The following is a 26,390-nucleotide window of genomic DNA, read 5'->3' on the forward strand; positions in this document are numbered from 1 at the left end:
CCCTTTTTTTAAGGGAAATTCCCTTATTCTGTATAGGATTCCTCACAAGAAAAGGGAAAAGTTGACAGCTATGCTAGTGCACTGCATTTTTGTGACGCTTTATGGTTTACATTTTTGGTTCTTTGTTTTCTTTGTGTTATGCTTGCACTATTTGTTTTGTTAACACACACACAAGCAGAAAGCATTGTAGAAGTTAGACCGATTCTCTATAAAGTGCACCTTGAGCCACCAAATGGTGCAATTTTACAGCTGAGTTTGTTGTCTTTCCTGCAGGTATCCTCCATGTGAACCCAAAGGCGCTAATCCCTTCCCTCTCTGCCACAACTGCCCCTTAATAAAGGTATGCTGCTTCTGCACCTGGAGGTTCCATTTAGCTGCCATGGCCAATAAGCCATAAAAGTCCCGAGGGCCCTGAATCAGTCCAATCTCAGGAAGATTTTAAAGCTGTGTCTATGAGCAGTGAGTTCCATAGGTTTAATTAAGTCCACGAGTTCCATGTACAGTGGTACCTCGGGTTAAGAACTTAATTCGTTCCGGAGGTCCATTCTTAACCTGAAACGTTCTTAACCTGAAGCACCACTTTAGCTAATGGGGCCTCCAGCTGCTGCTGCACCGCTGGAGCACGATTTCTGTTCTCATCCTGAAGCAAAGTTCTTAACCCGAGGTACTACTTCTGGGTTAGCGGAGTCTGTAACCTGAAGCGTATGTAACCCGAGGTACCACTGTATGGATGAAGAGCAACCTAGAAATTGAATAATAAAATAAAATAAAACCGCACAGATTCAGGCCCCAGCGAAAATGTTCCTCTTCAACCAGGCCTTCTGTTGATCAACATCCTATGTCCTTTTAAGTGCTCGCATGTGTGTTACTAGCTTGTTTTGTATTTAATCACGCTTTTTGTGTTTCTGTTTTGCATTTTCATGCTGTGAAATTCCTCCTTGAGGTCTTTGGGTGAAGGGAGGGTATACAAATTTGACAAACAACAATACTTCCCATTTAAAGCCACAGTGGGGCGTTGTTTAGCATGCCTCCCAACACAAGCGAAGCCACTTTGGAGATTAAAACGCTTATTTCGCGAAGCTCAGGTGAGCCCGGGGCTTGATCCACGCCGCATTCGTGTTGCTCCATAATATTGGGGTTATTCATTGTTTTTTAAGCCGCTTAAAAATCTGCTGTCCTACACTTCCGGCACAAAACCGAACTGCCTCCCCCCCCCTTTCTAACCCCCTCCCCAAGTCCAGATAGCGAGCCCGGGGCCGGCTAGGCATTTCGTTGGCCTACAATGCACTCCCCCTCGCCCCTGTCGGCTTGTCTGTGCATTCGCGTTGCCGGGAGCCAGCTCTGGAGCCTTAGAATACAAGCGTGGGCAAAACCCCCGCGAGAAAAGCCACTCGGCGTCCTCCGGTTCGGTGCCGGAATTGTACGAAGAGAGTTCCATTTCCCCGCCCCCTAAGCCCTTACCTCTTTAGCCGCCGCGAGGAAAGAGGAACGTAATATAAACCGCCGGGTAGGCCCCGCCTCCTGCGCTCGGTTGCCATGGCGACGGCGTCGGCCGTGAGGAGGAGGCCGCGGCCGAAGCAAAGCGAAGGCCCAGTGAGCGACCATGGGGCGCAGTGAGTCCCGCTTTCCTCGCCGGCGGGGTGGGGGGGGGAGGGGTTGCGAACCGCTCGGGGCCGAGCCTGAGGGAAAAATGGGGCGGAGGGTGTGTGTGTTTTTTTTGGGGGGGGGGAGGGAGAAACCCCGCAACCGGTTTTCCCTGAGAGAACAGCAGGGGGCCTTGCGGTGCCTTCGGAGCAGGACCGCGCCGTGCATTTAGAACGCGGCCAACCGTCGTTTGTAACGGTCGCTCAAAGCACGTGACCCTGTCCCTGCCCCGCGCGCAAAGCCTCCTGGGAAATGCAGTTCCCACGCCCTTTCCTCACACCCCCTGCGCCTCGTGGCTTCTGGTGTTTGCTGCCACCTCCCGCCTGTCTCTGGAGCATGTGCAGAGGGCAGGGAGCGTTCTTTCTCCCCACACCGTAGCTAAACAGCTGCATAACCTTTAGAAGACATCTGAAGGCAGCCCTATATAGGGAAGTTTCTTCTAATGTGTTGTGTTAGCTGGGCGGGGCCCTATTATTATTATTATTATTATTTCCCAGAGTGCCTGGGGCAACCCAGTCAGATGGACGGGGCCCTATTATTATTATTATTATTATTATTATTATTATTATTATTTCCCAGAGTGCCTGGGGCAACCCAGTCAGATGGACGGGGCCCTATTATTATTATTATTATTATTATTTCCCAGAGTGCCTGGGGCAACCCAGTCAGATGGACGGGGCCCTATTATTATTATTATTATTATTATTATTATATCCAGAGTGCCTGGGGCAACCCAGTCAGATGGACGGGGCATTATTATTATTATTATTATTATTATTCAGGGCTGGATTTAGGTTTGATGAGGCCCTAAGCTACTGAAGGTATTGGGGCCCTTTATATGTCCAGCTGTCCTTTGTCAACAACAAATTGTCCCTGTTTTTTGTGTTGAATATATGTTATGTGGTAATTTATGCACCTAATAGGTATCTAAAGCCATTTGCACATAACAAAATAGTATTTTATCAAAGCAATTGTTGAACTGAAATACAATTGGGAAGAAGTATATTAATAGTGAAATACAATTAAGAAGAAGTATATTAATAGTGAAATAATTATTAAGCTCTAATTTAAAATGATTTCATTTCATTTGTTTTTTATCTTATATTTTGGAAATGTGCATCCAGTTGCTGTTTTTCCTTTAATTTTTGGGGGAGTCCCCAAGAGAGTGGGGCCCTAAGCTATAGCTTGTTTAGCTTATACCTAAATCCGGCACAATATTATTGAGGAGGCATTTCCCCCCAAGCCAAGAGCATGTGCAGAGAGCACTTCTCAAGTCAAGTGGGAATGACTTTGAAGCCAGTGGGCCTGAGCACATGCAGAGGACATCTTCCCATACAGGGAGCACGTGGAAAGGGGATGCTGAATAAGCTAAGGAGGCAAGGGCACCTGCAGGAAGCTTTTTTCAGCCTGCGGAAGGGGAGCTCATCTCTGCGCATATGCAGAGGGTGCTCCCGGTTCTGACAGCCCAAAAGCACGTGCAGAAGGGATTTGCAAGTCAAGAGCATGTGCAGAGGCAAGGGGGCAGTGGTGGTGGTGGTGGAGGGGATAGCTGCCCCCCCCATCAAGTAAATAAATAAAAATACTTAACTAAAAGTAGAAATTGTAGAAAGGTTTAGACATATTTTTTCTGAGCACTTTGGATCAATAGAAAGTATGGTGGTGGTGGGGATAGCTGCCCCCCATCAAGTAAATAAATAAAAATACTTAACTAAAAGTAGAAATTGTAGAATAAACCTTTCTACAATTTTCGACATATTTTTTCTGAGCACTTCGGATCAATAGAAAATAATTTTAAACTACTGAGCGCTCACAATGTGCTCCCCTGCCTCTACCCCTCTCTCATAGTGAATAGACTACAAACTTAAGTAAGTTTAAACACTTTACTTACGGTGACCAGAGGTCTCATTCATGTATTGTTCAGTGCTACAGCAAAAACAACACAGGTAAAAACCTCTGCAGTACAAATTTCATCAGTTAGTTTAAACATGGAGTCTGGCACTCGGGAGCCCCAGTCTCATGCACCTGGTCCATTACATGGTTCAAAAAGAAGAGAAAAGAGAGCAAAAGGAATAGGAAACAAGCCTTCCTCCCTCCCTCCCCCAAAATACGGGAGCATGACCCAGCTGAGCCTTCTCTAGAAATTTACAGCTTTGTGGTCTTTATTTACTAATTAGCATAGACATGCATTGTTAGGTTTAATTGCAAAATCTCCCACAAAAACAGCATTGGAATGCATTTATGAGATCAGTTCTGCGCATCATTTAACCAAGCTTATGTTGTTGTTTTTTCCTGTGATGAGATTAATTTCCCCACAAAACACATATTTTATACATCACAGAAGTTCTCAGGTTCACTCACCAGGATCTTCAGGTAGGACTAGGAAAGCATCCTGTCTGAGACTCTGGAAAACTGCTGCCAGTCAGTGTCAACATTAATGAGCTGGACGGACCAATGGGCAGCTTCTATTTTTCTATGCTATTGCAAGAAGTATTGCCTTAGAAAGTATCAAATACAGAAGTGAGAATATAAAACCCACTTCTGGTTTTGATATCTTTCTAAAGCAATGAATGTGGCCTTACGTGATGGAAGGAATTGCTTCTGTATTTACTATGATATTTCTTTCAGTCACAGAAGAGCTAGTTAGACAAAGGGCAGAACATAACAACTGTGAAATCTTTTCCTTGGAAGAAATTTCCTTACACCAGCAGAATATAGAGAAAATAGAACATCTTGACAAATGGTGCCGGGATTTGAAAATTCTGTATCTTCAAAATAATCTGATCCCCAAAATTGGTGAGTAAACTCAGTGATGTATTAATCCGTCTGACAGCTGAAAATGGTCTAAGATGATATTGGGAGAGGAAAGTTTTAAAAGGGATAAGGTGTTCAAGGCCCATAACATTTTAAGAAGAGAAAACAGTTTTCAAAAACTCCTTTCTGTTTTGTCCTATACAAATAGTTCACAAGCTATAACCAGGAAGTTGTTCATTAATTTTCCTTTCTGCTTCCTCTGAAACTTACAAATGCGGTGAGTAAATTGTGTATAGGATCATTCCCTTAATCTCAAGAAGCTGGTGTAAAGCAAGCTGTCATTGTAAGTCAGCATAGAGTGATGCCAGATCCAAAACTCCTTCAGGAGCAAGCCTTCTGCCTGCTGAGCTGGTCCAAGCCTATCAAAAAGGAAAACAAACCTTTAAAATAGCTTGTCTTACACTTCCATTTTTTGCCAGGTCATGTGAGCATCCCGCTTAAATCCCTGCTGCCTGTTCCTGCTCCCAGAATGCTCCTTTTGGGGGACAGAGATCCAGTCTCATTCTTAACAGAGCCACTGTCATCTCAATTCCCCTTCTATTTGAACTGAATTCATTCACTAGTCTTCTAATTTATTTGAATGGAATGGTAATGCTTTGATTCATCCTCTTAAAAATATAGAGAGAGGTGCAGAAATGAAATGAATAATAATAGTATTAATAACACTGTGGTCTTTTGGCTTCTTGAAGACTTTTTTGGGGGGCCTGTTTTAATTTCTGCTCGGTTGGTAATTTAAAAACTATTACTGTATCTTCTTCATTAAGCCTAACCTTGCAGATTGACGTGATCAGTAATAAATTCTGTTTCAGAAAATGTTAGCAAACTGAAGAAGCTTGAATATTTAAATTTGGCTTTAAACAACATTGAAAAAATTGAGAATTTGGAAGGTAAGATCTTTGCCTTACAAAAAAAAAAAATGTAAGTCATGCTTGTTAATATGGAAAAGGATTCATCTTTTTATGATAGAGAATGGTACTGCTGAAACCCTGCTGGATTCTGGGCACACATGGATTTTCTGTTTCTCAGAAGCAGATATTTATTAACTTGTCTAGGTTCAAGTTATTGAACCTGTCAACAGAAGGAATATCAAGCAGAGATGTTTGCATTCAGCAAGTGGAACAAACTTTATCCAGCTTGAGACACCTCCTTGAATTGATATGTGATGCTCAATATAAGTACTTCCATGCCAGGCTTATTCATTAGTCTGGGTGAGAAAGAGACCTGCTCTCACTTTAGTTTTGTCTGCAGGGGATCCTTTCCCAACAGCCTGTGACATCAAAACATTGTACGTGTTCTTCACACATTAGGTCCTCCAGCCCACAGAATTTTGTTGATATGTTGTTTGAGTGAGTTGGCACAACACTAGATTGAAGCTTGGAGTACAGTGGAACCTTGTGTTACGGACAGGATCCGTTCCGGAGGCCCATCCATAACACGGTACTGACACAAGCTGAAGCATCGCGTCTGCGCATGCGCACGGCATGATTTAGCTCTTCTGCGCATGCGCGAGCGGCAAAACCCCGAAGTAACCCGTTCCGGTACTTCTGGGTTGCCGTGGGACACAACACGAAAGCACGTAACCTGAAGCGGACGCAACATGAGGTATGACTGTATTGTGCTTAAATAGTCATGGCAATATATTTCGAGTGATTGCCCAATTCTCCAGTGCAGCAGTTGGACTGCTGAACTATGCAAGCTAGCCAAAAGGTAGCTGTGCAATTGGACTGGTTAATCAAATATCTTCTGTAAGGCTGTGCATTTAAATGGTGGTAAGATTAATTTAGAGCCAGTATATTCTAGTATGCCTGTCTCACCCTCATCTCTAGAAATGGATCCTTGGCTATGCTGTTTCTAGAATTCGGGGGGGGGGGGGGAGGACTTGATTTTGAGAACAAAATGTGAGCTTCTAACAGTTCAAGCATGTCACTGTTTCTCTCCCACAAAAAGCAGGAGGCTCCAGGGGGAGACTTTTATTGTGAGGAGAAAATGCTGGAGACCTGGTTTTTTTGTTTATATAATGTGCAGGTTGGGCAGATGGAAAGCAGGTGTGCACGCAAGCAGAAAGGAACATAGCTTAGTTTCACCCTTGAAATATCTGCTTTATGTCTGAAATCTCGGAGAGCTACTGCCAGCTAGAGTAGATGCTGCTGGCTCAGTGATGTCCTGACCATACCAGGTGGCAATAGAGTCAAGGCCAGCCAGCCGTGGGTAGATCCAAGTGAGCAGCTTGCTCCAACAAAGGCTGGAGATAAACAGGCTTTTATGAGTACTTTCCTCCACTCTGCCCTTTCCAGGCTCTAGTCCTTTGGCCTGAAGACTATGGATCTTAGAGGGTTGTCTCCTTGGCTTGAAGACAAGTGCCTCTCGTTCTTTCTGTGAACTCCCACCTGGTGTGCAGACACAGCAGTGCAGGAGGGACTAGATTCCTCCAGCGAGTCAGGCTCAGAGAACGGCATCTGTGAGTTTCCTGACTCAGGCTCTACAAGTTCTCGACCACCAGCCTAAGGTTCCATGGGCTCCAAACCATCAGCCTTGAGAACCAGGTCCAATTCCCCAGCTGGTCATACAGCAGCCCTAGACTTGGCCAGCTCTTCTGCCTCTGACTCTAAGCTGGAGGCTGTGGCCATGAAAAATGGACCAATGATCTGGCTCAATATCAGCTTCATATGTTAATCTGATTGTGTAGGAGGGCATCCATTTGAAAACTATAGCACCTTTAGTAGTCGTGTAGAAGAGGGGGCTTCAGCAGGTGCGGCTTGCATGATGTGCTTCAGGGCTGAAATCCACTTTTCTATACATCTATTAAAGGTTAAGGAGCCCTGTCCACCTTTTCATCTTGTTATCCCATCTTTCAGCAGAGTAAATCAGACAATGTAGACTTTTTTTGGGAGTAAGTTCCACTGAAAACTGTGGAGTTTACTTCTCAGTAGACCTGTGTAAGATTGCAGTGTGAGGCTGTGTTCTAGATCCATTTGCCCAAAATTAAGTCTGACTGAGCTTAGGGGGAGTCACTTCTGAATGTTAGTTACATTCTTCATAGCGCAAGCCAGTTATGAAAGAATGTGAAAAATAACAGACCAATTTAGCAACCAATTGCAGGAGAAACATTCAGTGTGCAAGGCAGAAGCATAGTGCTGTAGCTAGAGCCTCTTTAAAAATGGAAACTGATAACAGCCCAAATGAATGCTAAGATTAATCAGAATATAAATGAAGTTCCCGGTATATGGTTACATATAACTCTGGAGAACTACTGTTTTTCCCTTCTGATTTCATCCTGCTTTTCTGTGAGACAACTGTATCGACAAAAAAATTTCTACCTTGGAAGCTCAGAATTGCAAAATTAACCCTCTAATCATCTGGGTCACATAAAACTATAAATCTTAGATGTATTATATATAATCTGATCGAATTTTTCCCTTTTTTGAGATGGGGTCAGCCCCAGGCTAAGCATCTCTAATAGATTATATCCTATAAGAGCACGTCTGCGATCAAAGGAAAGCAAAAGTTCCTAGTGACCACATGTAGAGAACAGGAGGGAGCAAATGGTCTAAATACAGGAAGCAGGTGCAAGACAGAAATGATAGCAATTACAGTTCTGTATTATTCCCTCTGCTACAGGAGTGTTAAGGCTAAGATTTCTTGTATGCTGGCTGGGCAAAGCAACAGTCCAGCAAAGGGGCAATGTTTCAGGGCAAGGTTGCTAAAATAATTTAAATAATCCTGCTGTATATGATCCGGAATGGAATTACCAAATAGCAAGTCAGTAGAGAGACATGAATTGTTCTGTTTATTTAGGGCTACAGATGTGTTCTTGTTAAGGCTATTAAGATGGATAAATAAATAAAGATAAAATAAAGTACTTCTTCACACAGTACATAGTTAAACAGTGGAACTCGCTCCCACATAGGGCAGTGATGGCTACCAACTTAGATGGCTTTAAAAGAGGATTAGACAAATTCATGTAGGCGAGGGCTATCAATGGCTGCTAGTAATGATGCCTTTGCTCCACCTCCACAGTTGGAGGCAGCAATGCTTTTTGAATTTTCTTGAAAGACCTACATTGGCTCCCAGTACGTTTCTGAGCACAATTCAAAGTGTTGGTGCTGACCTTTAAAGCCCTAAATGGCCTTGGTCCAGTATATCTGCAGGAGCGTCTCCACCCCCATCATTCTACCTGGACAATGAGGTCCAGCACCGAGGGCCTTCTGGCGGTTCCCTCGCTGCAAGAAGCCAAGTTACAGGGAACCAGGCAGGGGGGCCTTCTCGGTAGTGGCATCCACCCTGTGGAACGCCCTCCCACCAAATGTCAAAGAGAACAGCAACTACCAGACTTTTAGAAGACATCTGAAGGCAGCCCTGTTTAGGGAAGCTTTTAATGTTTGATGCATTACGATATTTTAATATTTTGTTGGAAGCAGCCCAAAGTGGCTGGGGAAGCCCAGCCAGATGGGCGGGGTATAAATAATGAATAATAATAATAATAATAATAATAATAATAATAATAATAATTATTATGAATACCAGCTTCTGGAAAGCACAGGAAGAGAGAGTGCTGTTGTGCTCGAATCCTGCTCATTTCCCACAGGCATATGGTTCGCCACTGTGAGAACAGGATGCTGGACTAGCTAGGCCAGAAGCAAACTCTGCAAGTAGTTCTCACTTTTTACACATTTCAAATGAACATCATCTTTAATTGACTGTTCTGTTTTACGAGAAGTCTGAGTTAAAAACAAGCACACTGTCCTAATTTTTAAGATGTCAGTTGTCTTCTTAGAATCAGACGTTTTTGTTTGTGAATTGAAAGGCAAGCAGGAGCTGTGTCCCATGATGACTCGGAGGTGAGAGGGTGTGCTTATTAAATGCAGAGTTAATAATGATTTTTTTTTAAAACCCTCTCATATTTGCCAAATAGGCTGTGAAGAATTGCAGAAGCTGGATTTGACAGCTAATTTCGTTGGAGAATTGTCCAGTGTTAAGTCCCTGAAAAACAACATACACCTTAAAGAGCTCTTCCTTACCGGAAACCCCTGCACTGATTTTGAAGGTTATAGGCAGTTTGTCGTTGCTACCCTTCATCAACTCAAAGTACGTCTCATGTAAAATATTAACTGCAAGCACCTTTGTGTCAAGGGCCAGGTTAATCCAACACACTAAAGCAAAATATAGATTTGAGATGTAGCATTAATTTGGTTCATTTGTTTTACCAGTTGAACTCAGTAGGGCTTAGACACAAATTAATTAATTCAAAGTCTTTATACTCTGCCCTTCCTCCAGATTAGAGCACAGTGTGGCTGATAATACAACATGCAGTATAAACAGTAATATAAAACAAAGCAAAACCATATATCCACTGTAAAAACAGCAGCACTAATCCTACTAACCAGTATCCATCACTATCAGGTTCCAAAGGCTGGGGCAAATAATTATGTTCTGACCTGTTTTCTAAAAATGGCTAACGTGGAGTGTTGTTGTATAGGTTTGCATTGTATAGGTCTGAACTGTTAATCAACTAAAAATATGCATTTGATTAATTGGGCAGGATATAATTTCTTAATTATTTTTAATACATGTGTTTATAAATATGCATATTGCCAGTACCATCCTAAAAGAGGAACATAGGATGGATTTCCTTCTCTAAGATGATATCTCTTCCAACACATGGATGTTTGATCTAAAAATAAAGAAAGTATGCTTCTTAACTGTGGTTTTTAACCAGAGGAAAATTTTGTATATTTTAATCTTTTCACTTGATATTTACTAGGCAAGATGAAAAGGAATTGGTAAAAGTCAAGTTTATGACCACTGACTGACTTGCTTTTGATTTTTCCTGGAGCAAAACATAGCTGTATGTACACCAGTCTTGTTAATAGGTTGTAAAAACTAGTCCACATGTAATTACATTTTAGACTCTTGTCTAAAACTTCTGTTTCCTTCATGAAGCTAAAAATGATTTGCTTAAAGTAGCTTTAAGAAACATATATACAGTGTGGCATCAAGCAACCTCCACAATGACCCAGTTCAGGTATAACATACTTTGCCGTGATGTGAAAGAGCCACAATAAGCCACTTTGGGTGTACAACTCTGGAAGGGTTTGCAATAAGCCGATGTGATCCTTGGCCTGAAGAAGGTTAGTCACCTGGGCTATAGTTTGCTGAGGTCAAGCATCATGGAGAAACAGTGGGTAGTTTTTTTTTCAGTTGTATACTAAAATGGATTTAATAAAAATGATTGAATGGGGGGTGGATTTCTTTGGTGTTTGTATTGAGCTTTTATTTTGTTCCCTCCCTTTAAGTTTTTGGATTCTAAAGAGATAGGACGTTCAGAGAGGATTCAGGCTTTACAGAGCTACCCTGAGGTAGCAAAACAAATCCACAAGCAGGAGAAGGCCTACCTGATTAAAAGAAGACAAGAAAAAGAAGAGGCACAAAGAAGGATACAAGAAAAGCAGGAGAAGAAGAAGAAAAACGAGAATCAAAAGAAATATAATCCAGGATACGATGGACGGTGGTACACAGACATCAATAACAGCATGTATGTGTTTTTATTAGCCTATTTTATATCTTTCTCTTGATACAGATTTTTTTTTCTGCCCTGGAAAGACGTATGTATAGCATAATGGTAGGCTATCATATGTCTCTTTAGGTCACACAGGGCTCTCATGTGCTGAGAATCTCCATCGGTATCTGCCCTGCCATCTGAAGCAAAATGGGTGTAACCTGGAGAAATGGCCTTCTCTGTGGTGGCGCCATAAGCCTCTATGAGGCTTGCCTGGCATCCACATTGCTAAACTTTAAGCGCCCGGTGAAAACATTTTTATTCCCAGACTTTTACATTTTTAGCTGCCACTTTCAATCATATTTTATTACAATGTAAAGCATGCCAGAAATATTGAAAAGCAGGGTATGGTTTAAAATTAATAAAGTTTCAAAGATACTTTGTGTGCGTGTTGCTTTTTTCAGCCCATATTCTGTAAGAGAGAAAGAGAGCCAGCAGAAGGTTGAAGAAGGAAATGAATACCATGATTTAGTGATAAAGGAAGATGACGAAGAAGAGAGAGCCTTTTGGGAGGAACCTGTGCCTCATACTCCAGAGGCTAGGTTAGAAGCTCACAGATATATTGAAGAAAAAAATAAAGCAAAAGAAAACAGGTATAATTCTAATGCACTTTTGCCATGTTTGCACTGATTTTCACTTATCCACGATACCAAATATTGTTGATCTTTGCCCCTTCTATCTCAGTGGCATTCAGCATCGCTTAGGTCTAATGACTGTAGTCTGCACAATATCTTTATTGCAGAAATAGAAAAGTAGAGATAGCCACTGTGTGGGACTGTAAGAAAAAATCCAGAATCCATATTAGGGCAATAACTATTATGCCACAAAATATTGCAGATATTGGTTATGAGTGTCTGCTATAGAATGTACCTGTATAAATGCCCCATGGTACCCTGCAGTAGTTTAAAGCAGTGGTTAAAGCAAGGTGCATGGTTACAGGTAAAAGTTAAGGTAAGTGAGGTGATGCTTGAGTACAGGAAATGGTAAAAGCTGGGACGTAATCTTCCTCCAGTAGAGAAGGGGATCTGTGGGTGGATTGCTCCTCCCACTCGCTCCACTAGGCAGGACCAATCAAATTCTCTCATGAGACTGGCTGAGTGGTGACTGAGCCAGGAAATCTCAGCCACTTCAAATCTCGTATCTGTGCCAGAATTGCACTCTCTGGTTCTGCCCGGGTGGTTGAGTAATTTAAAATGTATCCCAGTGTTGCAAGAGCTACTCTTAGATAAGGTACTCCTATGTAGCTTGGAGAATAGGCAAGATGTTCTCCTTCAGCACCATCTGCAGTGTGTTTGGTGGGTGGGAAATAATACTGGCCTACTTTGCAGTGCCTTTGTGGAGGTACCTGAGATAATGAATATGAAGCACTTCAAATACTCTATGCTCTAGATCTGCACTGGTTGCCTATTTGCTACCGGACCAAGTTCAAGGTCTTACTATCAGTATATTAAGCCCTTAATACAGAGGTTTTCAACCTTTTTGAGTCCATGGCTCCCTTAACCAACTACATTCTTTCTGTAGGGCTCAGGAGCCCAGTTATGTCACCCATTGCATGTAGAGATGACAGCCTCTCACCCTTTTTTGAATACACTCCCTTGTGAAGTGTTCCTTCAGCCACTTCCCTCTCCTTGGGAGTCCTTCAGGCAGATGCTGCTGTTTTCCCTGGTCTCTGAGCTGCCCCCCCCCTGCCCCAAAGAGAGGTGCTTCCCAGAGGCACCATTCGTCTGCAGAGCTTATAGCCAGGGTTGCTGCAATAAACAGCTGTGCAAGCCTTTGGGAGGCAGAGACGTGAGAGGGCATCAGAGGAGGGAAGGAAGGAAAGAGGGACAGAGGCCCGTGGCACCCCTGACCATTCAAGGCACCCCAGGGTGCCATGGCACACAGGTTGAAAACCACTGCCTTAATAGACTGGGACCAGTTTACTTGCGGGATTGCTTCACCCCATATATGACCACTTGGTCAGTTTGATCTGCAGAACTGGCACTGTTATAAGTGCCACATACTTCTCATTCAGCACCTGTAAGAAATCAGTCTTTAAGTGTGGCAAAACCTATGCTTTGGAACCTATCCTTTCCTCTTGAAATCAGGCAGGCATTTTCACTGTACTTTTGTAGATCCATTGTACAAAATATATGTTTGTGACACTCTCCCATGGGAGGGCATAAGCTTTTCAGTTTTTAAAAACACGGACTTAAGTATATGGAGTACAGTGGTACCTCTAGTTGCAGACTTAATCCTTAAGCCGTTCGCACCCCGAAAAGTCTGCAACTAGAGCGCCTCTTCTGTGCAAGTGCGCAGCGTGATCGAGTGCTTCTGCGCATGCGCAAAGCACGCAGATCGCTTCTGCACACGCGTGCGTGGTGAACCCGGAAGTAAACACTTCTGGGTTTGCCGCGTTCATAAGCTGAAAGTCCGTAACGAGCAGAATGCAACTAGAGGTACCACTGTATATTCCAACATGCTTATATTTTGCTAAGGGCAGGAGGGGAAGATTTTGCAGAGAGATTGGGGGTTAGACTATTGCAGTTCTATTTGCGGAATATTTGCTGGCTCCAGTGCTCACGAAGAAGCAGCCACCATCTCTACATTAGAACTCGTTGCGATAACCATACATGACTTGCTTTCAAAGTACCATGGAGAGCTCCTCTTTTTAAGGTTCCATTGCATGCAGTGAAATCAGCCAAGCACTCCTTCTTTACAATGTTATCCATGCACCATGTTCAAACAGCAGGGGCACAGGCACCTTGGTTATAAGTATACTCCTTTGGGAGTAAGTTTCATTAAAATTAGGTGCTTAAGACTAGCATTGACAGAGCAGTTATTTGGAAACAGCATAAAATCCTTCTGTTTGGACTGGCATTTATTATCCAAGAACTGAGCCAATTGGGGGATGACAACATAACTGACTGCAGTTTTAACTTTGTTTGCATTTCTAAAGTAGAGCAATATGCCAGGTGTCCTCCTTGCATTAAGCAAATGTTTTTGTGTTTTATTTAAAAGCTAGTTCACACCCAAAAATCTTCCTCTTGCCTTCCCATTTCTGTCTTGGTTACCTTGAAGAAAGGATGAGAAAGAGAAAAAAACAATAAAATACTGAAAATCCTTTCCTCACTTTTCTTTGTTAGAGAGCAAACCAAGAAAGAGAAACCACCGAGGACTTTAATCACTCCAGAAGGAAGAGTTCTGAATATAAACGAACCTAAGTATGTAAGGAGGAATGATCACTTGGGTTGTGTGGCCTTTTAGTGATGGAATTGGTTAAGTTATACACAGTTTTGAGAATTTACCAGAAATTGTTGTGTCAGATTCTAAAATCTCATGATATAAATGTATGTGCACATATGAATTTTCCATATTTCCCCAAATCCATATGCTGCATAGACTTGTTTCAAGGTATGGAGAATTTTTGAATAGACATCAAGACCCCACACTTAGTTCCTCCAATCCCTTAGGTAGGATTTCCACATTAAAGACGATCTGGCCTTTGCTGCTTTTCTTTATTCAGATCAAGTAAGTTGCAAAGAGAATGAATAAATCTGCTGCGTACCAGAGTGCCATGAGGAGAAAGAAGAATAGTGGCAGGAAGGAAATATTGATGTTTACCTACAGTGTCTCACAAGAAACGCACCGTTTTATCGATGTCTCTGCTTTGCTGTAAAAATGTGTTGACAGCTGTACAAAAATAGGAGTAGCTTGCTTGTGTGAAGACGTCAAGTGTGTAATATCTTAAAATGTTGTGTTGACAGATCGGAATTATGGTTCTGGGAGCTACAGACATATTGAAGAAAGCTCTAGAGCCCCAGAGACTTGTGTTGTCAATAGTTACTGAATGATATGTACTATCGCCTTCTTTCAATGGATTCATATTGAGGGCCAGATTTTTATAAACTGTTAAGCAGGTTTGTGAGAAGCAGTAATATCCCCCTCACCCGGTGCGACTCAGTTTCACAACATCATTTTAATGCAGAGATGGGAATCTTTGGCCCTTCTATTTGCTGGTCTACAATTGTTCCTGGCCAGTGGACATGGAGGTTGAGGCTGATTTGAGTTGGAGTCCAATAATATGGTTCCCCATCCCAGTTTGAATGCATATGAAAAATGTTGGATTGGTGAGATCGAATTATACCAAGGTTATTATAATTCTTAGCCTTTAAATAGCACTTTGGAGCATTCCAAAGGTTTTACAAATGGTGGGCAATATCCAACAGTGTAGCTACATTTGTGCAGAGATTTCTCTTTGTGCCATGAAACTTCCCCTCCCTCTTCTCTCCCTGTGTGCCCTTCCTAAATGTGCTCTGGAGCGTTAGGGGAACTTTCCAGAACATATTTAGGGGGCATGTGGGGATTGCTTGAGGAGAAGGAAGGGAAGCTCCATTGCACAGCCAAAAGTCCTTGACTTTCGTCAGATACTGCCCATTATATTAGCTTACATTGCAGAGCAGGGGTTGAGGCCAAGAAAATAATGGCTTCCCTAAGGCTATCAAGAAGCAAGATACGAAACAGTTTTTTTAAAAAAATTATCAGTCTCTTAGCTACTATACGAAACTCTCGCCCTTCTCACTCTGGTGTTATAACATCTCATGTGATAACCTGACTTGTACTGGATGGAGAACACTGAAACCAAAATGAGTTCAAAACAGATCTATCAGAGCTATAGAGAAGGACCATGTTTTGCATGGAGGAAGTCCCAGGTTCAGCCCCTGGGTATCCAGTAGTTTCTGTGTGAGAGACGAGTGCTGCATTGGTCAGAGTAGACCAAAATGGGCCAGATGGCAGATTCATATGTTCCTATTCCAAATTCTTGTATCATCTTATATACTGATTTTCTCAATGGTTTGCTCAAGGATTTCAGTTTGTAGAATAATGCATAGCTCAGTAAAGCTTGTTGAAATAATGGGACCTGGAAAGAACTTTGCAAAACAAATTCTGTTCCTGATAGAAGAATAATGTTCGACCATCACCCCTTCTTGTTAGTTTTTGGCCAGCAGGTGTCTCTCTTCCAGCACTGAACTATAGCTGTGAATTAAACTGACCTCGTGTCACTCACAAGCAATAAACCAGAGCACAGTTTGTGTGATGTTCTGTAGGATTCTGCAGATATGTTAAAAGAAGGATGTATGTCTTTGTTAATGCTAAATCTAAAGCAACTAGCAGTTGAAGTCTGCACATTGTTTCTTTCAATTCTAGTAATGTTGTGCAAATCTTTTTGCTATTATTGCTAGGCTTCCTTTCTCTTTAAAAGATGATGAAGCAAATAACCAATTCATCCTGGATCTTGCTGTTTACAGGTCAGAAAAAATCACTATATTTGCACTGCTGCTGTGGCTGCTTTTGGACACTGCTGAATGTTATTAGTTACTCAACTGTTAGCTTTCCATTCATACTTTCATATGCACAGTGGATGGTATTAAACTGGCTATGTGAAGCAGCAAATATTATATTGCACATATTTGCCTGTTTGTTTTCCGTAACTGGGCCATATACCAGTATTCTGGGAGAAGAGAGAGTTTTGGCATCAAGGAAAATGCTTCAGGGCAGACCATTAGCACACTCACACGAGCCTCAACCCGAGTCATGCTCCCCCAAGGCTGCTTTAAAAAAACGAAATAAAGAGATGGGCGATCTGAAGGCATCTCATCTACTTTGGCCCTTAGTGCAAAGGTACTGAACTGGATTTCATTTGCAGGTTTGATGCAGTTTCATCAACCCTTAATCCAGACAGGTTTGTTATCTCACTACAACAGTAAACATTCTCACCTGTGGTTTCGTGCAAATTGAGACCCAGTCTATGTTGACTGTTGGGTGTGCCTGTATTCTTCTATGGGTGATTTGCTTCTTGGGTTTGAATCTTGTTTCAGTTGCTCAAGTGATATCACTGTTTTCTCTCTCCCCTTCCCCTTTGAGTCTGGTCTGAGAAAAAGTGTCGAATGCAACCATGTGACTCTTGGTATAACATGAGCCACAGTAGGAGGGAACAGAGAGGAGTTTAATCTTCCTAAGGACGGCTCATAAATTAAGGAACTACTAAACTAAATGGACTCCCTTCCCTTCCCATTTCAAAGACATCTAGACACCTCCCTGCTTGATATTGATGTACAGCCTACTTACGTCCGAGTAATGATCAAGGGAAAGGTTAGTACGCTTTGTTGTTATTGCTGTTATTTTATGTTTTTCAGAAGTTTAATTTTGACTCCTTTCCACTTCCTAATATTGGCTCCTTCAACATGTCAATGCTGTACTTGTTCTATGGATGTTATTGGCCTGGTGGGAAGAGTTCTAGGAGTGAAGGAGGAAACCTACTGTTCCCTTCCAGTTTTATCACTTCAATCTGGGGGACTCAAAGAAGGCAAAGAAAGCCTGCCCTCTTTCTTCTCCATTCAGTTCCTTGTGGGTTTCCACTCTGAGACCCAAGTCTAATGAACCCTGATAGTTTTTGCATCTCATGATGTCAGTGAAAATGAAATAAGGTGACAGGCACCAAGACATTGTGGCAAGAAAAGGCTTAGTCTGTTTGTTATTTGCCATGCAAAGTTGCATTTGCACTCATTTTCTTGGCTGGAGTATACTTCTTAAGTAACATTTGGAATGCAGCTTCAACACACTGCATCAATTACATTCAGGTGGGCTATCTTAACTTTTGAAATTAGCCATTTCGGGAGTATTATGCAAAAGCAAAATGGGAAGATATATTTAACTGATGATGTAGAAAGGCCCTAAGATGGGGAGTCAAGTTCCCCTTCCATGTCATTTTTGTTCTTGCTAAAGCTTTTATTTGGGATAACTTGAAGTTGAGTTATCATCCTAAGAGCTGTAATATATCATGAATAGAGAGATGGAGCATTTTTTTTTTAATCCCTGTAGATTATTTCCCTTGCATTTTCTTCCCTTGCATTTTCTTCATTTTTTGACTTTAAAAATGCCAGTGCTGCTAAGCTAAACATTAGAAGCTGTATTCATAATCATACTACTAAATGCAGATTAAAAATTACTTTCAGTCTAAAATAGACTAGCATAATTATTCTCATTTAGTTGCCAATATAACCTAAGTACCATGCTATAACCTTCTTTAAAATGTCATGCATTTCACTGACAACACTGAAGGCATACGTGTATGTTTGAAGACACACGCACGCACACACGCACACTCACTCACTCATCATACTTGCAACGTAAATGAGGACTGTTTAAGATGCAAATCATCCGTTAGGATTGGTATTAATATATACCACAAGAAAGATTTAAGTAAAAAAAAATCCTCTCGGATCAAAGACATGTTATTCATGTAACTGCACGTTTTTCTATCTGGGCCACAAATGCTTTATTCTTTCTGATTCATACTTCACATCCCTGTAAACCCACAAAACTAAGTCTGGTAAACTTATGTTTTTTGTAGTATCTATATCACAAATGGTGTAGTTCCTTGTCTGTGTGTTTTGGGTTTTTCAGGCGTTTCAACTTGTGCTTCCTGCAGAAGTGAAGCCAGATAACAGCGCTGCTAAAAGATCTCAAACAACTGGACATTTGGTTATCAGCCTACCAAAGGTAGGGCAAGATGTTCCTACGATGCTCAGAATTCAGTTTTGCCTTGGATCTGCTTGCCTGCACATTCTTCTTCCTCTCCCCATATATTCTGCCCTTGAGGCATTGCAAAACTCAGAGCAAAATGCCCCCCAGAGCACAGTGTTACCACCAAAGTGGAACAACATCAAACGCGAAAGACTGGATAAACAACATAGCCTCCGAAAAGAAGAAACATGGCAAACTTGAGCCTCAGTTATGAGTGGACTGCTTCTTCAGTAGCACCTCAGAGCTAAGCCCATGCTGTCATGATGCTGATTTGATGCCTTGCCTGTTTCTGCAAGCATTTCAAGGCTTTTTCACAACATAGTCTTTAGGGCAGAGCTTCCCAAACTGTGCGTTGTGACACATTAGCGTGTCGGCTGCAGTGTATAGGTGTGTCACGCGAACTGCGCTTCTCCTGGGGCTGGAAAGGGGTTAGTTTAACCTCGGGTTTGCTAGTGAAACTCTATTACTGTGTCGTGAAACGGTGCATGTCTAAAAATTGTGTCACCAACATGAAAAGTTTGGAAAGCTCTGCTTTAGGGACTTGAGATCTTGCTCTCTTAAAGAAGCTTTGGCAGAAGCAGTGATACCTTTTAGTAGACTAAGGATGTAGGACGCTGCCTTATAGCAAGTTCAGACTATTTGTACTGGCCTAGTTTTGTCTACTGCCCAGCATCCTTTTTCCTGGAAATGACAGGGATTGAACATGGGATGTTTTGCATCCAAACAAAGCATGTTCTCAGCCGCTGAGCAGAGAGCTCATCAGGAGCGTCATTTTCCAGATGGATGCGGACCGCAGAGTGGAACTTTGGTCTGGCGTTTTATTTAATTATTTTATTGCGTATCATACTTGTAACATGCAATTAAGTGGTTGTGCCTCATCTTTGGGATGCTCTCCCCACAGCAGAAAACAGGAGGCACCTTCGTTGGTGACATTTAGGTGTCGGGTTAAAAGCTTTTTATTTAATAAGTCTTTTAATTGTGTTACTCTTTTACAGTTTTTCTGGTTTGTGGGTTTTAATGGCTGCTTAATGCTTGTTCTGATTTTTGCTCTTGTTTTTATTGCCTCAGTTCTCCAGTATCTTCATTGCCGATTTTATTTTATTTTTTGCAGCTTTTCTATACATGAGTTCAGACATGCAAAGTGTTCAATAGATGCCTGAAATCAGTGGTCACCAATGTGGCTGTCCTACTGGTAGTGTTGGACTACAACTCCCATCACCTCTGGACATTGGCTATAACAGCTGGGACTGATGGGAGTTTGAGTCCAACCTCATTTGGAGGGTAGCACGTTGGCCACCCCTGCTTCAACAACAAATGATTTCTTATTTTATTTTCTCGTGTGGGTATTTTTGAACTGGCTGTAATGAAAATTAAATAAAAGCTAAAGTTATGGAAAGCAAAATTTTGTTCCAGTAGCAGGTTGCACAGCTGCAGTTTGTATTCCTGGTCTGAAATAAACACAGAGGCAAAGACAGAGATGGCTGTGTAGCATTTTAACTGTTCTGATGTTGAAAACTGCTCCCGAGCTGCCTTCGGGACATGTTTTCTTCCCCTTGAGCCATGAATCCTTGCAAAGCTAATGCGTCAAAATGCTGGCCTTTTCTCCCACACCCCTAAGTTATTAACGGAAGGCATTAGTAAGATAGTGTGTTCCTTCTTTACTTTTTTTTTTACACATTTGTTCTTAAATCTTTTTTTAAAATATGACTCCTCTGCTGAGATGTATGTAGCCAGTCTCCTTCAAGTTCATACCATCTGTCTTGTCTTGCTGGGCCTCTCATTAATTCCAATGGTGCATCTGTAATGACAGGTTTGCAGCCTCATCAGTAGCTGGAATTGTGCCTGAAATGTTATTCATCTGACCAAAATCCACTTCTCCAAAACATTCAGAATACACTTAAAATGAATATTTATCACACTTCTAAATAATAGAATCATAGAGTTGTAGAGTTGGAAGGGATCTCAAGGTTCATCTAGTCCAACCCCCTGGAATGCAATAATCTCAACTAGATCATACATAGCAGATAACCATCCAACCTCTGCTTAAAAACCTCTTGTGGGAGTCTGTTCCACTGTTGAACAACTCTTACTATTGGACAGATCTTCCTGATGTTTAGTCAGAATCTGCTTTCTTGTAACTTGAAGCCATTGGTTCAGGTCCTGTCCTGTGGAGCAGGAGAAAGCAAGTTTATTCTTTTTTCCATGTGGCAGGCCTTCAGATATTTGAAAATGCCTATCATGTCTCCTCTCAGTCTCCTCTTTTCCGGGCTAAACATATCCAGCTCCTTCAAGTGCTCTTCATAAGGCTTGGTTTGCAGACCCTTGATCATCTTGGTTGTCCTCTCTGCACATGTTCCAGCTTCTCAATATCCTTCTTAAATTGTGGCACCCAGAACTGGACACAGTACTCCAGGTGCAGTCTGACCAAGGCTGAATAGAGCGAGACTATTACTGTTGATGCAGTCTAGAATAGCATTAGCTTTTCTTGCTGCGGCATCACACTGTTGCCTCAGGTTCAGCTTGTGGTCTACTAAGACCCCTAGATCCTTTTTACATGTGCTACTGGCAAACCAGGTGTCCCCATCTGATATTTGTGCAGCTGGTTCTTATTGCCTAAGTGTAGAGATACTATGGATAGCAGCCACATGCCATTGTAAGTGTGTTCATAAGTAAACTTCACTGAGAGATTTACCCCCAAGTAACCATGCATGAGACACGGGTGGCGCTGTGGGTTAAACCACAGAGCCTAGGACTTGCTGATCAGAAGGTTGGCGGTTCGAATCCTCGCGATGGGGTGAGCTCCCGTTGCTCGATCTCTGCTCCTGCCAACCTAGCAGTTTGAAAGCACGTCAAAGTGCAAGTAGATCAATAGGTACCGCTCTGGCGGGAAGGTAAGCGGTGTTTCCGTGCGCTGCTCTGGTTTACCAGAAGCGGGTTAGTCATGCTGGCCACATGACCTGGAAGCTGTATGCTGGCTCCCTCAGCCAATAAAGCGAGATGAGCACTGCAACCCCAGAGTCTGTCACGACTGGACCTAATGGTCAGGAGTCCCTTTACCTTTACCTTTTAACCATGCATAGGACTGCAGCCCACAGGACAGGACAATTGGCAAAGGTGTCTGGGAAGAAAATTCTACAGTGAGGACGCCTTCACAGAAAAGGCCTTGTCTGCAACTGCTGCTGACTTCACTGCCCAAGAAAGGGCATCCACAACAGAGATTCATAGTGATCTCTGCAAATGAACAGGCTCATCCAGAAGAATACCTTGATAACTTGGAGGCCTGAGGAATGACAGGTGAATCTCTAGATTTGCAGTGCAGTGATGTACCACTGCCTTGCCGTGCAATACAGAGAGCTGGTGTAGCATAGGGCTGAAAGACACCCTTGGTCCAAATGTCAGCTGCTGCAAACTTAACAAGTTCTGCTAGGGTCTTAGATATTCCCCCACCCCCAGTAAAATACCACTTTTTTCCAATATGGAACTCAGTCAGTGAATGTTGCCAGGACTGTTACCAGAATAGGGCCATTAAGAAGCAGGAGTGAAGTATCAGCATCCTTTCAAGGTTTGTAGAAGTACAAACAAATTCCAGCCAACCCCTCACAAAAAAACAAGCCTGAATGTCCCAAAATACAGCCAAAAGAGGACTGAGTATGCTAAATAGCCAGGAATGTAGATTGACAGTTGGAAAATGTTAGAATGGGTGGAGAGGAGGAGAGACTATGGAATAATTTATCCGGAGGGAACGGCCAGCTAGAACCGTGAACTGGAACACTCTTTTTAGGAGGAATGATGTACTGCAACATTTTGTTGCTTGTGTCATTTGCAAAGAATAATGCCAATCTACCTTACAGAGTGGATGCGTGTCTTACAAGTATGTAACGTGTACTGAACTCTCAGTTGCGCCATACAAATATGTGTCAAACCCAGTGTCTGGAAAGGAACCTTCGCTACGTTCAGAGCTGGTCTTCTTAGCAAGCCTTTGCAAAAGTGTAGGGTCTCATATGTATTCACTACGCATATCTGAGGACTCTGGATCTATGGTCATCCAAAGTGCACATGCAGCACAAGAATAGTAATTCCTCAATTGTATTGATTCATAAGCATCCTGTTTGAAAGTTCTTACATCTCAGTGCAAGGCCTACATTGGATAGCTTGTTAATTTTGCAAAACTCCTCCAGCTTTTCAGAACTTGCAGTCCTTTAAAAAAATAAAAAAATAAAATATTGCCTTTCTAGTGACCTTGTGGTAGCAAAGATCCTGAAGAGAATAAATTTCTGCGTCAAGTAAATGAAAGCATTTCATGTTCCCGGACACACTTTTATTAAGTCTGAAAATTAATGTCCTTCCCTTCTTCCAAAGCAAGTAATAAGGGCAGCAAAAGGTTTTAGACAAATAGAACAGGACATTTTTCATCACGAAGCTAACCAAAAGGGAGACTTTCAAGTTTTTGCATAGGGTGGGTTTCCATAGACATTTTATGTTTCACAAAGTCAATGCAAGTTGGCTTCCTGAGTTATGTATGTACTCTGCTGGTCTACTTCAACCCACTTTTCAAAGCATTTTATAAGTGTGCTGGGTTGAGATTGAAAAATGCATTGGTCCGTTGGCACACTTATTTGTGGTATGGAAAGGTGATAGTACATAAAGGATTCACAAACCATATAATTAAGAAAAAATGTATAGAGTAAGGGATTAATATAAAAATTTATTGGAGACAGAAACACCACTTTGGCTTTCACCATTGGAAGACATAGTGGCAAAGAAAAAGAATATGATGGAAGGTTGGGCAACTTACAGAAATTTATTAAGAGAAGACGGAGGAGAGTTTAAATTAAAAGAATTTAAGGAATTATCAGAAATGTTAACAACATGGATGCAATATCATCACTTGAACAAAATATTTAAGACAGATATGAAACAAGGGTTTGGTGAACAAATATCACAGTTGGGGAGAGACCTGTTGGAATGTAATGTTAAAGTGCTGTCTAAAATGTTTATAAGATATTATTGGAATGGGAGACAAAGGATGAGCAAGTCAAATCTTCAATAATACGTTGAGCAATAGATATTTGTTATAATATAGACATGGAAGCATGGGAACGATTGTGGAATACGGATATACAATTTAAGAGAAAATAATGAAAATGTTATATAGATGGTATCCAACACCTAGTAGATTGGCAAAAATTTATAAATCAAAATCGAGTAAGTGTTGGACATGCAAAGAAAAAGAAGATACCTTTATCATATGTGGTAGTCTTGTAGTAAGGTTAAAGCTTCCTGGGAAATGATGTATAATGAATTGAAAAAGATATTTAAGATAACATTTGTTTAAAAAAACACACAGAAGCTTTTCTCTTGGGAATTATAGATGTAGAACTACCCAAACAGTATAGAAATTTATGTATGCAACTACAGCTGCAAGAATGTTACTTGCCCAGAAATGGAAAGAAGAAGTCCTGACAAGAGATGAATGGATGCAAAAAGTTCTGGATTATGCAGAAATGGCAAAACTTACCAGAAGAATAAGAAATCAAGATTTCAGCAGCATCAGGTCTGCTAGCTTTGTTGTTTTTCATTTGGTTAATAGCTGTACACAACTCTCTCAGATTTGGAGATACTGCATGCTTATCTCTAAACTCATCTCTAATCAGCTGCCCAGATAAATTTGTGAGCATCCTTCAGCTCTTCCATGATAATATGACAGCAACAATCGCAGACTACAGTGGCTCTTAAAGTGAACCATTCACAGTTGAATCAGGTGTTAAACAGGGTTGTGTTATCGCCCCAACTCTGTTTATTATTTTAATTGCCATGATCCTACACATTGTCAAAGGGAAACTCCCCACCGGAGTAGAAATCATATATCAAACAAATGGAAAGCTCTTTAACTTGAGTAGGCTGAAAGCAAAGACTGAGGTTACCATAACTTCCGTCATAGAGCTTCAATATGCTGATGACAGCATAGTGTGCACACACTCAGAGGATGCGCTTCAAACCATTCTAAATAGCTTTGCAGAAGCTTACGAAAAGCTTGGCCTATTGCTCAACATCCAAAAAACCAAAGTACTGCACCCACAAGCACAAAACAACCCCCCTGCAGCGCCACAAATCCAACTTAATGGTGTAACATTGGAAAATGTCAATCACATCTCCTACCTGGGCAGCTGTCTTTCCACAAGGGCTGACATTGATACCAAAATTCAGCATCGCCTGAAATCGGTGAGTGCAGCTTTCTCCCTATTGAAGTGCAAAGTGTTTGAGGACCGGGACACTCACAGGGAAGCCAAAATGCTTATTTACAAAGCTGTTGTACTACCAACCTTACTGTATACTTGTGAAACATGGACCACTTATAAACGCCATCTCCAACTCCTCAAAAGATTCCATCAATGGTGTCTCTGAAAAAATTGTTGGAAAGACAGGCAAACTAGTGCCAGTTTGCTGGAAGAAGCAAAGATCACCAGTGTTGAAGCAATGATTCTTCAACATCAACTTCATTGTACTGGTCATGTTGTGCGGATTCCTGATGATCGTCTTCCAAAGCAACTACTCTATTCTGAACTTAAAAATGGAAAGTGTAATGCTGGTGGTCAATAAAAGAGGTTTAAAGACTCTCTCAAGGCAAATCTAAAAAAAATATAGTACAGTGGTACCTTGGGTTAGGAACTTAATTCGTTCCGGAGGTCCGTTCTTAACCTGAAACTGTTCTTAACCTGAACCACCACTTTAGCTAATGGGGCCTCCCGCTGCCGCAGCCGCACAATTTCTGTTCTCATCCTAAAGTAAAGTTCTTAACCCGAGGTACTATTCTGGGTTAACAGAGTCTGTAACCTGAAGCATCTGTAACCTGAGGTACCACTGTATAAACACCAACAATTGGGAAACAATTGGCCTGCGAGTGCTCCAATTGGAGAACAGCCTTTACCAAAGATGTCATGGGCTATGAAGATGCTCAAGCTAAGGATGAAAGGGAGAAACGTGCTAAAAGGAGACACGTTTGGCAAATCCTCATCATGATCAACTCCCACCTATGTCCCCACTGTGGAAGGACGTGTGGATCCAGAATTGGCGTCCACAGTTACGGACTCACTATCAAGACTGTGTTGATGGAAGACATTCTTACTCGGCGACGAGTGATTGCCAAAGAAGATTTGTAAGAATTACCCCAAACAAAGGAGCTGATGAATCTGTACAGAATCACTATGGGGGAAATTCATGAGCAGCATTGCAGAGTTGCAGCCTTCTTTGTTTCTGACACCAGATGCCCAGTTGATGACAAAGGAAAGCATTAAAAATGAAGATAAATGTCTCCTAGCAACATCAGCTTTCACAGCTGTCCAGGTTTATTATCCAAAAAAGTAAAGTTCAGCAGATGCATTGGTAAGGAATGTTGCCGTACCCATCTTTTGATCAAATTCTTAAGGAGGCTTGCAACAGATTGCAGTGATTTAAATAAAACAAGAACCAGCACATACACAGATAACCCAGCAGCCTTTAGTTTTCTGGCTGATGGATGGGGCCAGAGTGTGCAGTTCCCACTGGGAAACCAGTTGTAGTACAGAGTTATTCCTGGCTGGGATGGGGGGAATCAGCTCTCAGCAGCTTCTCCTTCTTTGTCTGATGAAGAGGACTAGGTTGGTCTTGAGCTTGCCATGATATGCTTCCTGAGAGGCATGGGGTTTGACTTCCCAGTGGTTTGTGGTCCTCTGGCTGATGGGAATGGCTGGCCAGAATGTAGGTCTGTTCTGCTTAGCAGCCCTAGGACAACTTGGAGCCTAGTGTTCCTTCCAGCAGAGAGGGGGAAGCAAGC

General features: G+C 42.0%; 1 protein-coding gene across 4 annotated transcripts in view; it reads left to right on the forward strand.

The window, feature by feature from the left end:
* Positions 1-1,009: 1,009 nt before the first annotated feature.
* The window catches only part of DNAAF11 (dynein axonemal assembly factor 11), a 35,952-nt gene continuing 10,571 nt past the window's right edge, over positions 1,010-26,390 (forward strand). For 2 of the 4 annotated variants that reach the window (XM_081012701.1, XM_081012704.1), the window contains exons 1-10: positions 1,010-1,085; positions 4,270-4,437; positions 5,265-5,342; positions 9,368-9,540; positions 10,749-10,987; positions 11,416-11,604; positions 14,137-14,214; positions 16,234-16,299; positions 17,074-17,143; positions 18,458-18,553. In XM_081012701.1, coding sequence (XP_080868827.1) covers positions 1,025-1,085; positions 4,270-4,437; positions 5,265-5,342; positions 9,368-9,540; positions 10,749-10,987; positions 11,416-11,604; positions 14,137-14,214; positions 16,234-16,299; positions 17,074-17,143; positions 18,458-18,553 — 1,218 coding nt within the window. In that variant the 5' untranslated portion in view covers positions 1,010-1,024. Of the gene's footprint in view, positions 1,086-1,456; positions 1,614-4,269; positions 4,438-5,264; positions 5,343-9,367; positions 9,541-10,748; positions 10,988-11,415; positions 11,605-14,136; positions 14,215-16,233; positions 16,300-17,073; positions 17,144-18,457; positions 18,554-26,390 lie in introns of those variants that run through there. The other 2 variants (XM_081012702.1, XM_081012703.1) reach the window with 2 other exon arrangements.

The sequence above is a fragment of the Podarcis pityusensis genome (genome assembly GCF_964106645.2).
Source record: "Podarcis pityusensis genome assembly, chromosome: 7".
Lineage (NCBI taxonomy): Eukaryota > Metazoa > Chordata > Lepidosauria > Squamata > Lacertidae > Podarcis > Podarcis pityusensis.